The 13,734-nt window shown below is 32.7% G+C and overlaps 2 protein-coding genes across 3 annotated transcripts; one reads left to right on the top strand and one right to left on the bottom strand.

The window, feature by feature from the left end:
- Window positions 1-1,470: 1,470 nt before the first annotated feature.
- LOC128953198 (uncharacterized) lies at window positions 1,471-6,568 on the bottom strand. Its single transcript, XM_054298672.1, has 7 exons — window positions 6,456-6,568; window positions 5,837-6,289; window positions 4,982-5,558; window positions 4,278-4,882; window positions 3,612-4,154; window positions 2,402-3,030; window positions 1,471-1,926 (listed from the first exon to the last, which is right to left on the bottom strand). Exons 1-7 carry the CDS (start codon window positions 6,469-6,471, stop codon window positions 1,597-1,599), a joined length of 3,153 nt encoding a protein of 1,050 aa, XP_054154647.1. The 5' UTR covers window positions 6,472-6,568; the 3' UTR covers window positions 1,471-1,596.
- Window positions 6,569-7,847: 1,279 nt separating this feature from the next.
- LOC128953200 (protein mothers against dpp-like) lies at window positions 7,848-11,424 on the top strand. Of its 2 annotated transcripts, none has more exons than XM_054298674.1 (5): window positions 7,848-8,195; window positions 8,782-9,348; window positions 9,796-10,116; window positions 10,458-10,655; window positions 10,726-11,424. In XM_054298674.1, exons 1-5 carry the CDS (start codon window positions 8,138-8,140, stop codon window positions 10,926-10,928), a joined length of 1,347 nt encoding a protein of 448 aa, XP_054154649.1. In that variant the 5' UTR covers window positions 7,848-8,137; the 3' UTR covers window positions 10,929-11,424. The 2 variants fall into 2 exon arrangements, with proteins under 2 accessions (XP_054154649.1, XP_054154648.1); XM_054298673.1 differs by having other exon boundaries at window positions 8,782-9,447.
- Window positions 11,425-13,734: the final 2,310 nt, after the last annotated feature.

Below are 13,734 nucleotides of genomic sequence, written 5' to 3'. Positions count from 1 at the left end.
CAKTATTTTWTTTAATTATTTTATTTTTTTATTAATAATATTTATTGTATGCCATTAAATGCTGACTTAAATCAATAGAAATACAAAAAAATTAGTTTAAATAATTTACATAAAATTATTTACAAAATAATATATATATATATAATGTATTTATAAAACATCATAAAATATATATATTTTTGTYGATAATTTTGTGTAAATTATTTAAACTGAAAAAAATTATTTCTATTAATCAAAGTCAGCATATAATGACATTTATAATGTGATTAATATATAATATTTGAAAAATATAAATGATTTTTTAAAAAATAACAAAAAATAATTAGTTTTGTTATATAATAATAATAGATATATATATATATATTTATATAATAAAAATCTATTTGCTTTTTAGAAAAAATAATAACAATTTTTTTTTAGATATTATATATCTTTTATAATAATAAAAATAATAAATATTATCAGTGATGTCCAGAGGAGGCTAAACACCCACAACAACAAAAATACAATTAAATTACCAAAAAAAAAACTAAATAATAATTATAAAAAAAAAATCAATTAATTAGTTATCACATGAATAATAATAATAATATTCAATAATAATTATTTAGGGAAAAAAAAGTTCACAAAAACAAACAATTGAGTAATATTTTAGAAATAATTAATTATAATTAATTAATTACACAATTATTATACCCTTAAAACATACCGTTCCTCTTGACATTCAATATAGCTTTATCTATCAATACATTACTGTTAAAACTGTTGACCCAAATATGCAAACATATGCACTGTATGTATAGGTATGTATAGACTCACTGTTTTTTTTGTGGACTATAGTCTAGACATCACTGACCAGTCAATTGTAATAATAATAATAATAATAAAAATATAATTTAAACATTTTGTTTTTATAGTTAACTTTTAATACACACAGAATATATATCAAATCAATTTTTAAAAAAACAATTAATATATATATATATATTAATTAATTAATTGAAAAATGATTCATTAATTTTGTTATCTAAACAAAAATAATTTCTTGATGTCATAATCATAAAGAAATTATTTTATTATTTTTTAATAATTATTAGATTTAATTCAAAATTAATAAATCATTTTTTTTGTTGGTTTGAATATTGTTTTGATATATATTTTGCTAATAAAAATTAACTAAAAATAATTAATAACATGAATAATAATAATTAGTAATTTGTAAACAAAAAATGTTTAGTATATTTAGTATTGATATTTTTTTGTGTAAAGAAAATTAGTTTTTTTTTCTTAAAAAAAACAATTAAAAAACAAATTAGCGATTAATTAGATAAACATTTTGTTGTTGTTGTTGAATAAAACTAAAATTATTTTTGTTAAAAAAAATCAATACTAAATACACAATACATTTTGTGATTAATAATTATCAAAAAAATATATATAMAATATAGAGATTAAAATCACATTCAAAAAATACAATATATAAACCAATAATTAGAGAGAAGAAAAAAGTTTTAAAATATCGGGACATAAATGGATGGACAGACARATAGATAGATAGGTCSGTTCCCTTTAGTCCATAAGCCTGTATAGTCGTCTCTAACAGTAATACATGCTATGTTTGACCGCATCCATCACTTTGATATCGTTGTTGATCTTAGCGGCCAATTGTCTCCAACGTTGACGTTTCTGATCGTCGGTTTCATCTCTCGGGCCGCGATTGCCAGGCGTTACGGGATTGGCGGCCACAATATGATTGCGTGCCCTATAGGCAGCCAAGTGAGCGTACATTACCGGCGCCGGTATGCTAATCGGTTTGTCACATCGGGCATAGATATGGCATAAATAATACGATAGTTTTTGTAGTTCATCGGCCGTGAATTTATGGTCATCGTGTAGGACATAGTAGTGTGTCGGACGACTTGTTCCCTAAATTATTAGTATTATTATTATTATTTTGTTATAATTAAAATCAAAAAACATTTATCAATCATTCAATTAAACATATGGTTTATAACAATAGAAAGAGAGAGAGAGATATATATATATATATATATATATATAGAGAGAGAGAGAGAGAGAGAGAGAGAGAGAGAGAGAGAGAGAGAGAGAGAGAGAGAGAGATATAGAGAGAGAGAGAGAGATAGAGAGAGAGAGAGGGATAGAGAGAGAGACAGATATAGGGAGAGAGAGGTAGAGAGAGAGATAGRGAGAGAGAGAGAGAGAGAGAGAGAGAGAGAGAGAGAGAGAGAGAGAGATATAGGAGAGAGAGATAGGGAGAGAGAGAGAGAGAGAGAGGAGAGAGAGAGACAGATATAGGAGAGACAGAGAGAGAGAGAKAGRGAGAGAGAGAGAGAGAGAGAGAGAGAGAGAGAATAAGTCYACAAAAACATATCAAAAATACCTGAATGCCTTCATGACTGCACAGATAGTAATCAAAATCAGTCGGATGTACGATATGTGTATCGACTGTAGTACCCGGCGGTACGTTTTTCATACGACCGGTACCGTCAGCCGGATTTTCCGGACGCATCCTTGTATGATGTCGTTTCTGTACGGTCAGGAATGTCAACTTTGGCCGAAATCCTAGCCTCTGGCAGCCTTCCAACAGTTTACGCGATTCGTGATCCAATACCTGACGAAACTGGGATTCACTGACACCGTCCCTGTAGTAGATAATATGTTTCGGTAGACAACCGTTACGTCGGCGATATTCGACCAACAATTCCCCGATCATCGAATCAAATTCCATAATCATTTCCACGGCCTGGGCTCGGGTAGTCTTTTCCTGAGCCCTGATAGATGCCGAATATGTATAGTAATTGTTATCGACCGAACCGATTACCGCCGCTACCGATGATTCCAATTGATCGGCCGGTGCCGGATGTGTAACATCGGCACCGATAATCATTACCGGACAGCGGTCATCTTTGAGTACCGCGGGTTTATCGGGTAGATTCTGGTTACTTATGATACGATTAATACCACCCAATTTGGTATTAATTTTTAACAATAGATTTGCGTGAACACCGACTGTTGTGTCCGAATAAATGGAGAAACAAATAAAAAATTAAATTTAATTAAAATTAATTATCCGATAATTAATAAAACCGGTTAGGGGCTGTTCATATATTACGTTCGCACTTTTCRAGAATTCTAGACCCCCTCCCTCCCTCACCTATGTTGTTTGCATGTAGTCATTTAAAAAAAATAATAATTACGTTCGCGCATGTCCCTAACCGCTACCCCCTCCCCCACCACCACCACCACCACCACTAGAAATAACGATATTATCTAAATGCGAACGTTCTTGACGTTTCTATTGTTCGCAATTCAATCGCATGTAGTCATTTAATAAAAAAATAATTACGTTCGCGCATATCCCCCTAACAGCTACCCCCTCCCCACCACCACCACTAGAAATAACGATATTATCTAAATGCCAAACGAGTCTTAACGTTTCTACCCCTCCCCCTCACCGTCGTTCGCAAAAATTCGCTTTGGCTAACCACCCGCCCCCCCGCGAACGTAATATGTGAACCACGCCTTATTAGTAGTTTTGTATTTTTTTGTTTGTTTGTTTTGTTGGTTAGTTAGTTAGTTAGTTGACATACATTTAGGTTTGGATACATTTTGATCTTTAATACATTGGGTTATAACACCGCGATTGCATTCCGCTTCGTGTTTGATTTGCTTATAGACGGGACTCCTATCGGGTATTATAAACATAATCATCTGGAGTTTGTTAGGCGGCGGACATTTTCGGGAGCACTGGACAAACATATTCGGCAAATCTTCGGCCCGGTATCGGTCGCCAATATTCTGTATGTGTACGGGCTGTTCGATGGTCATACCGACCAGACCGGCTGCTTCGGGACCGCGCAATGTCCGTATAAAATCGTCGATCTGTTCCGGGCGTACATATCGACTCAAATTGACAACTATCCATGATTTCAACGGTATTGGTCGTAACATTTTACGATTATTCTGGCGATCCAGTCCATCGATTTTCGGTTTATCCAATACACGGCCCTGGAATTTCACGGGACGGGTATCTATACTGATCTGAAACTCTGATAGATAATCGCTGGAATCCGATTGGATTTTGTTGACCGCTCCCTGTATTTCCATAAATCGTTCGGCCGGTGATTGACTACCTGTGTGTGTGTGTGTGTGTAGGTGTGTATGTATAGTACCGGTAGGTATGAGTSAACAAMMAAACAAAAAAAAGTTTTAAAAATCAATAGACTATTATCTATATATATATATATATATATTACCGCAAGCTCTGACCAATTGGGATGTATTGTTACCGTCGAGTTTAGTACGGGGAACCAATTGGTCGGGTACAACCTCGCACAATTCTAGGGGCAAATAATTTTTTTTACCCCCTTTAGTGACCAGTAATGGCAGATCTGCTTGTTGTAGCCGTCGTTTGTATTGTTGTTGAAAATATTGTTCAACCGATACTTCCCGTTCCTGGCCCGACTCGTCATCGCGACACTGGAATCGTTGATCGCGTGCCGATTGCCGTCCAAAACCATCGATCGTATACTTTCGTTTGTAACCCAAATGATTGGTATATATTTTCAAACCTTTCAGATCTTTTTCAATCGAATTGATATTACAGTTACGATCGATGGTTCGGGTTTGCAATAGTTTGGCCATAAAGTCCAGTAGACTACCGCCCGTATAGAAAGCCGTAGCCGATCGGTCGACCAGTAGGGTATAACCCATTTTTGTCGGGCGTGTACTCTGATAGTGACCGAATACGACTTGTTTGTTACCGGTTCGGTCAATATCCACGCGGCCATCGTTGTGCTGGGGATCCCATTTCGGATACAATGAATTACCGATAGGTACCCGATTCGATGTCGGACCATAACTATATATATATATATATATATAATATGTTAATAAATTATCGGTAATTCCTCCGGCCAGGCCATTGGTGGCCARTAATTATTGTCTATCTATACTGTACCGTAGTATAATATCCAGCGCCTGGAGTGCATCGCGCGGCAACTCACGCGACTGGCCACTATAGTACATGTTTAGCTGGCTCAGTTCGATAGTGGCCACCTTATTCAATATGACTTTCACTCGGGTAGGTTTACCATCAAAATCAACGTCCAGTTGGCGTTCGTAGTGATCCTCCCGGAGCTTATAGCCGGTATAGACATTGGAATTACCATCGAATACTGGTCTGAGCATCTCATTCGATGATTTACTAAATATTAGCGGCCGATTAGCTTTGAACTGGTCAAATGCCAGTCGATTTTCCGCTTGCCGTAATTTGCGCATTCGGTTACGACTCGGGCCACCGCCAGCACCACGGCCTGGCCCGTCACCACCAGCCGCCGCCGCAGAGGCCACTGCCTGATTCATTGGCCGATTATCTTGCGGTTCAAATTTAATATCGTAGTGATAGACAGTAACATCTTTGATGTCGAGCTTAAAATGATTGGCCAACAGCCAGATTGGTCGTCCGCGTGTACCGACTGCCGGCCTGCGGACAAAAATCTCTTTCGTACGGCTAGTATCCATCTCTTTGTATTGAACTGGTTGTGTAGGCCATCATCATCATCATCATCATTATCGGTGATAATAACAACATAAGTGACAAAAATTTATATATAATTAATTAAAACAATCAATCAATCAATTGATAAACTATTAGATAATAAAAAAAATATATGTTATATTATATATCATATAAATATTTGTTAGGTACAGGTGCTGTATAATAATAATAGGTATGTCCTCCTCCTATATATTACCGATAAAACTGTATATGTCTATTATAATAATAATAATAATAATAATAATAATATCATACATGGATTAACAGCTACCGGCGGGCCATCAGGTCTACGCGGCGGACCGCTGGCTGGCTGTCCTCTATCGTATGGTCGTCTATCACCGCCGCCGCCGCCGCGTCCACCWCCTCCTCCTCCTCCACGACCACCTCTATCACTRAAACCACCGCCACCTCCGCCAGCGGACGGACACTCCCGGGACATATGACCAGGTTTTCCGCATTTAAAACAATTGCCGCCACCGCCGCCGCCACCACCTCCTCGTCCTCGACCACCGCCGCCATCACCGCCTCCACGTCCGCGACCACGATCTCCACCGCCGCCACCCGCCGACGGACACTCCCGAGACATATGACCAGGTTTTCCGCATTTAAAGCAATTGCCACTTCCRCCGCCGCCGCCGCCACCACCGGCACCACGACCTCCGCCGCCGCCGCGACCACCGCCTCCTCCTCGGCCACCACCACTACCACCTGTTAAGTGGACAACCCGTTAGTATTCATATATATATATTAAATATTAAGTATCATAAGTGATCACACACATATGTATATCCATTGATGACAAAAAAATGGTGGCCAATAATGGTGGCCACGATAAAAAACAACCGATTAAACGGTATAAACGGCCGATAAATACCTCTTTGAGTGGACATATCACTGGCCGATGACTGTCTGTCTGTCTATCGGTTTGTTTATTATTATTATTATTATTATTACTGTATTTACCGATAAAACTGATGATTCACTCAAATAATTACTTATAATATAATATTAATAATAAAACAATAAATAAATAAATTATTTATAATTATTATTATTATTATTATTACAGTTGTATTACATGTAGTAATTGAAAACACAATTGAAAATAAAAATACATTTATTTTTTTAATTAATTAATTAATTTAATTAAAACACATATAAGTATTGATGCAATTATTTATAGGCAATAGTTTTTACAGTTTTTTTTTAATTTTTTTTATTTTTTTTAAAAATAATTATTTTAATTTTATTTTAACGTTATCTAAACGTTTTGATATCTATAAACTACTTCTACTGTATCTATGTATGTATTTATTATATGTTTTATACAGTATTTTTAAGGGTTCGCATATATATATATATATATTATATTTTTAAAATTTCTATCATGAAATTCCCTCCTAAAATAAAAAATTAAATTTTATATTATAATAATTAATAAATATTATAATTATAGTAATAATAATAATTAGACAAAAAAAAATAATTATTTTATTGAYTTTAATATTCTATATTATWTTATTTTTTATTRTTTGCAAAAAAAATTCCCTCCCATTGGRAATAAATATTATTTTACACACATACACATACACATACACATACACATACACATACACATACACATACACATACACATACACATACACATACACATACACATACACATACACATACACATACACATACACATACACATACACATACACATACACATACACATACACATACACATACACATACACATACACATACACATACACATACACATACACATACACATACACATACACATACACATACACATACACATACACATACACATACACATGATATAAAACTATCAGATTATATACAAAACGAAAACAAATAGTAGACGCACCACACAAGCACATACTAGTAAATATATCATAGATTATACTTAATATATATATACATACAAATTTAAGTGTAGTGGATGTATAATAACTATTTAAAATATATAGTCTATGTTTTAAATAAAAAAATATAATTTAATATAAAGTTTACTAATTGACTTGTAATTAGGGTTAGATTGAAATACCCCCCCCTCTAAGCATTAAACACTACATATATATATATACGAATATATACATACACTACTTGATTAGTGGGCTGGTATTATTGTTTTGGTTTTGAATATAATCAAATCAGTTTATAATATACAGTATATATATTAAACAATAAACAAAATGTCTGTTAATTTTATTGTGCGCTTCAATACTAATGTSTGTATATATAATATAATAAACAATAAATAATAGTATAATTCATTCAATCAATCAATCAATCAATGCATTCATTCATTCATTGATTCAAATCAATGAATCAATCAATCAATTGATTCATTCATTCATWCAATTAGTTTTAAAAGCACTAAATAGTGGCCAAACAATACCCGTCGGCGGATAAAACCCGAGGACAACAACAACAACAACAACCACGTGTTTGTGTGTGTGTGTCGGATATCTGTCCCGATATTTCCCASACCCGCGCGTGTCTGACCACACACACACTGTGWGGCCGTCGCCGTCACCCGTGATGTCCACATTGAACTCGTTGTTTAGTTTTACGTCGCCGGCCGTCAAAAAACTTCTCGGTTAGTAATAATCAATCAATAATAATAATCATATGATTAGGATATACCCGTCCCGAACAAACCAGTGACCACTTGTTGTTGTCGCGCGCGCGGGTGTCAGTGACCAGTGATCGGCTGAACTATATATATATATATATGATTGATAGAGAGCTACCGGTGCGCCAGTAATCGGGGTGTCTGTGTGTGTGTGTGTGTGTGTGTGTGTGTGTGTGTGTGTGTAACCTAAACACCCGATGGACAGCCGTCTACCTGAGCCGATGGACACTCTCAGTGGTCATATATCGGTGACAACTGAGAGTGGTGTCCATATCAGGTAGTCGGCTGTCGATCGGGTGTTTAGGTTATACACAGACACCCCGATTACTGGCGCACCGGTAGCTGTCTATCAATCATATATATATATAGTATAATCATATATATCAGTTTAGCCGATCACTGGTCACTGACACCCGCGCGCGCGACAACAACACGTGGTCACTGGTTTGTTCGGGACGGGTATCATATATCCTAATCATATCATTGGTCACTAACCTCTCTGTTTCTCTCTCTCTCTCTCTCACTCACTCACTCATTGGTCACTATATAGGCTGGAAACAGGGCGACGAAGAAGAAAAATGGGCCGAAAAAGCCGTCGACTCGTTGGTCAAGAAGTTGAAGAAAAAAAAAGGAGCCGTCGAGGAACTGGAACGAGCCCTAAGCCAACCGGGCCAACAGTCCAAATGTGTGACAATACCGCGATCGTTGGACGGCCGCCTCCAAGTATCCCATCGGAAAGGTTTGCCGCACGTAATCTACTGTCGGGTATGGCGTTGGCCAGACCTACAATCACATCACGAGCTGAAACCATTGGAACATTGCGAGTTTCCGTTTTCGGCCAAACAAAAAGAGGTCTGTATTAATCCGTATCATTACAAGCGAGTGGAATCGCCTGTATTGCCGCCGGTACTGGTTCCCCGTCATTCGGAATATCCGTCATCGATGAACATACCCCAGGCGCCGACATTTCATCCGTCATCCATCGAGCCAAYGATGCCGCACAATGTTTCCTATTCGAGCCAAGGTTTTACCAATAGTATCGGCGGTAGTGGTGTTGGTGGTGGTGGTGGTGGTGGTGGAGGAGGAGGACCTCAATCGGGATCCGCCGCTTCTAACGGTTCGCAAAACTCATTGAATCTGTCGGTTCCTTCGCCGGCCGGCTCTAGCATTAGTTCATCGACTGTCGGTCCGCATTCGCCGCCGTATATTTTGCCCCGTAATTATTATTTATGTTTTTTTTGTTGTTATTATTTTTATTTAATTATTTATTAATTTATTTAATTTATGTTTTAATTATTAATAATAATTATTTAATTAATTTTTTAACGTTATATTTAGTTAATAATATTTTACTTTATTATTATTATATATTATTTAAAAAACCAACCGATAGTTAATCGATAACTTAATAGTTAATGACTTAATAATGATATTACCGACTAAATCATTAAAAATTTTATATACTAATGTGTATAACCTATCGTACTGTTTAACACCCGACCCCACACCACACCCAATCTATGATTTGTCTATCTTAATGTATTTGTGTGTCCACCATAAACAGTTGCCGAAACACCGCCGCCAGCCTATTCGCCACGCGATGACAATATGAACGGCAACAACCATAACGATAACTCGATGGACACCAACGATATACCGCCGGATGTCCAACAGATTGCCTACCAGGAGCCCCAATTCTGGTGCTCGATAGCCTACTATGAACTAAACTCCCGGGTAGGCGAAGTATTTCATGCCCAGACCAACTCGATAGTTATCGACGGTTTTACCGATCCATCAAACAATAACAATCGGTTTTGTTTGGGACTACTATCGAATGTTAACCGAAATTCGACGATTGAGAACACCCGCCGACATATTGGCAAAGGTATGGTCGGTCACTGATAGTATAGATATCTTATATATATACTATTGACGGCACAGTTAGCTCTCGATGCGAACCCTGGGTTTTATCACATGTTTTTGTCTATTTTGATCCTACCCTTCCTCAAGCATCGATACAATAAATATTTATATAATAATTAATTAGTTAATGATTTGCATGTATTGAATATCAATAATAGATTTTATATTGAATTCAATACTCATTAACTAATTATACATTTAATTTTCAACAACAAAAAAAATTGTTTGAATTTTTTGTATATGATTTGCATTTTTTTTATAAAATTATTTTATATTTTTTTTTTACTGTGATATATATAATAGGTGTGCACCTGTACTATGTGGGCGGCGAAGTATTTGCCGAATGTCTATCTGATTCGGCCATTTTTGTCCAGTCCCGTAACTGTAACCACTCGCACGGCTTTCATCCGACAACCGTTTGTAAGATACCGTCCGGTTGTACCCTTAAGATATTCAACAATGCCGAATTTGCTAGCCTACTAACCCAGGCAGTCAATCAGGGTATGTATAGATTTCTACAATGACATACCAGTGCTCTCTAATGTGTTGTTTGATTTGATTACCGTTTAAGGTTTTGAATCGGTCTACGAGCTGACCAAAATGTGTACAATACGTATGTCGTTTGTGAAGGGCTGGGGCGCCGAATATCATCGCCAGGACGTAACCTCTACTCCCTGTTGGATAGAAATACACTTACACGGGGCCCTCCATTGGCTCGATAAAGTCCTAACCCAAATGGGTTCGCCCCAGAACCCCATCTCAAGTGTGTCATAATACTACACATAATAATAATAATATGTAGTGTTTTAGGTGTATATTATGTATTATCTCTCTCGGACTCCGGGAGGAGGAAGGGGTGTCTGAGTGTGTCATCTCATTTAGATTAGAAGTGGCGTTTTACTGAGGAGGTTTAAATTTTATCTCTACTATATCCTCTTAAACCTCCCGTTCCCCCCCCCTGTAATTTGAATGTATTTAAATACATTTATATCTATACATTCAAATATTAGCTACAATTTTTGGTTGTTATTGTTGTTGTTGGTATCTTACAAGTGCTGCTGCTATACCCCCCCCCTATACACAACCTCCCTGTCCTCTAAGGATCAATCAAAAATAGTAATCAATTGAATTACCCCCTCATTAGTTGCAATATTTATTTTATTTTTTGTTTAGTTATCATTTATCGTAATTTTTTTCCCCATTGATTTTTACCGACTCTTTGATAACACTTACATAAACTCATTGCAATCATATATATATATTATATTTTTGTTATTTAAATATATGTTTTTTTTAATTTAAAAATTGTTGATTAAATTTTTCTCAATAATTATTGCCATATATATGTAGTGATTACATATAATTTAAAGAGAGAGAGAGAGAGAAATCAATTAATCTGAAAAAATATATTAATGTTTATATAAAACAAAAAATTTATTAGTGATTATTATAACCGTTATATTTTTACTATTGATTTATTATTACTAGAAATACAGTTATTTGTATCTCAAAAAAAAAAATTTTTTTTTTGTTGAATTATAATTCAATCAAATTTATAGCAATTTTTTTTTTAGTTTTGAAATGCAATAGTAATTTAGTTGATACTATGATATCTCATATATATATATATATTACGGTTTGTTATCTTATTATTTTTTGATTTATAAATTTATATATAAATATATATATATATATATATATATATATATATATATATATATATATATATACTATAAAAGTGACAAAAATTTTTTTTTTAATGATAAGATTAATGAAATTGCAATTTGTTTTTATTGAGATTAATATAAAATCAGGGACAAAATAGGCGGAACTAATATTTTTATTATATCTCAAAAACTAAAAGACCTAGGACAAAGATATTTAATAAACAACTATGGTTTCTTGGAACGTACAAAATGGTGAGACCAAATTTTTTATAAAATTACTAAAATAGAAATGATAAAAATATGTAATATCTCAAAATCTATAATAGATAATGAAAATCTATAAAATGTATACTAAACTAGATAAAAAATAATTTGATACGTGTTTCAGCAATTTTCAAAAAAATAATTAATAAAGTTAGTATCAATTTTTGAAAGAGAAAAGTAATATATTATTTGTAAAATATTATATTACATTTTTTATATTTAATTAAAGTAGTTTATTTTTTTCTTTCAAAAATTTATAAAAACTGCTGAGACACATGTCAAGTTATATTTTATCTGGTTTATTATACATTTAATAGATTATCATTATCTACTACAGATTTTATGTTATTATATTATTTTGATCATTTCTATCTTAGAAATTTTATAAAAAATTTGGTCACACTATTTTGTAGGTTCCATGAAGCCATAGTATCATATTGAATATCTTTGTCCTAGGTCTTTTAGTTTTTGAGATATAACAAAAATATTAGTTCCGCCTATTTTGTCCCTGATTTTATATATATTAACTGTACTTATATTGATTGAGATTTTTTTGTTTGTTTTGAAACTGTATTTTTTTGTGTGTTTTTTTTTGATGATAATTATTATTATCATATGATATGTTATTTTTCAACAGGAAAACAAAAAATCAAAGTATACATTAATTTTTTTCCCCAATAATAATAATAATAATTATAATTATTATTATTTGTTTTAATTTATCGGCCAATTGTTTATAAGAGAGAAAAAAAAATCATTCATACATTCATTTATTATTATTTTTTTTTGAATTACATTTTTTTATCATTAATTAATTATTGTTTTTTTAAAAAAAAAACAATAATATATTGAGCTCTTTATATATATATATATTTAAATATATTTTCATTTAAATATTTAATGTTTTTTTTAATATCATTTATTTGTCTCAGATTTGTACAGATATTTAAAAGAAAAAACAATGCGATAAAAGTTTTTTTTAAAAAAAACTTTATTATTATTTTTTGATAACTATTTAGTTATTATTATTATTATGTTTTTTGATTTTTTTTCTTTGATTAAATTATTGATGATTTTTTTATTTAATAATTAGCTACTATTTAATAATTATAATAATAATAATAACTATAAATTTTTTACTATTTTTCAAATCGATATATTAATTACCGTAAATGTAGAAAATTTTTAGGCAATAATTGTTAGTATTATAATAATATAATTAATTAATTAATTATTACTACTAATTACTATACTATGTGTGCATTTATTGAATGAAAAAACTAAATTTTTTTTTTACTATATATATAAAACTAGCTAGCTATTTATTTGTTTTTTTTAAAAATAAATCTATAATTAGATCGCTTATAAATACATTTAGATAATTTTTATAATAATTATTATTATTAGCAATTGTTAACTTAATTAATTAATTTTTAAAATAACTTTTAAAAAAAATTTTAATCAAATTTTGCAATTTTGAAATTTATAATATTGTGTTGTTTATAAATATATAAACATTTAAAAAATATATTAAATACTTATTAAAAATTATATAAATAATTGAAATTAAGTGTCAAATACAACGAAAATAAAAATAATAATACAATTTTTGTTTTTAAAAATCGTTATAAACGAAAAAGTTATTGAAA

This window comes from Oppia nitens, unplaced genomic scaffold (assembly GCF_028296485.1).
Source record: "Oppia nitens isolate AA-2021 unplaced genomic scaffold, nextdenovo-longstitch-racon4-pilon3 scaffold20_pilon_pilon_pilon, whole genome shotgun sequence".
NCBI lineage: Eukaryota > Metazoa > Arthropoda > Arachnida > Sarcoptiformes > Oppiidae > Oppia > Oppia nitens.
Note: the sequence above shows the minus strand (reverse complement) of the source record. Positions and strands in the feature narration are given on the sequence as shown.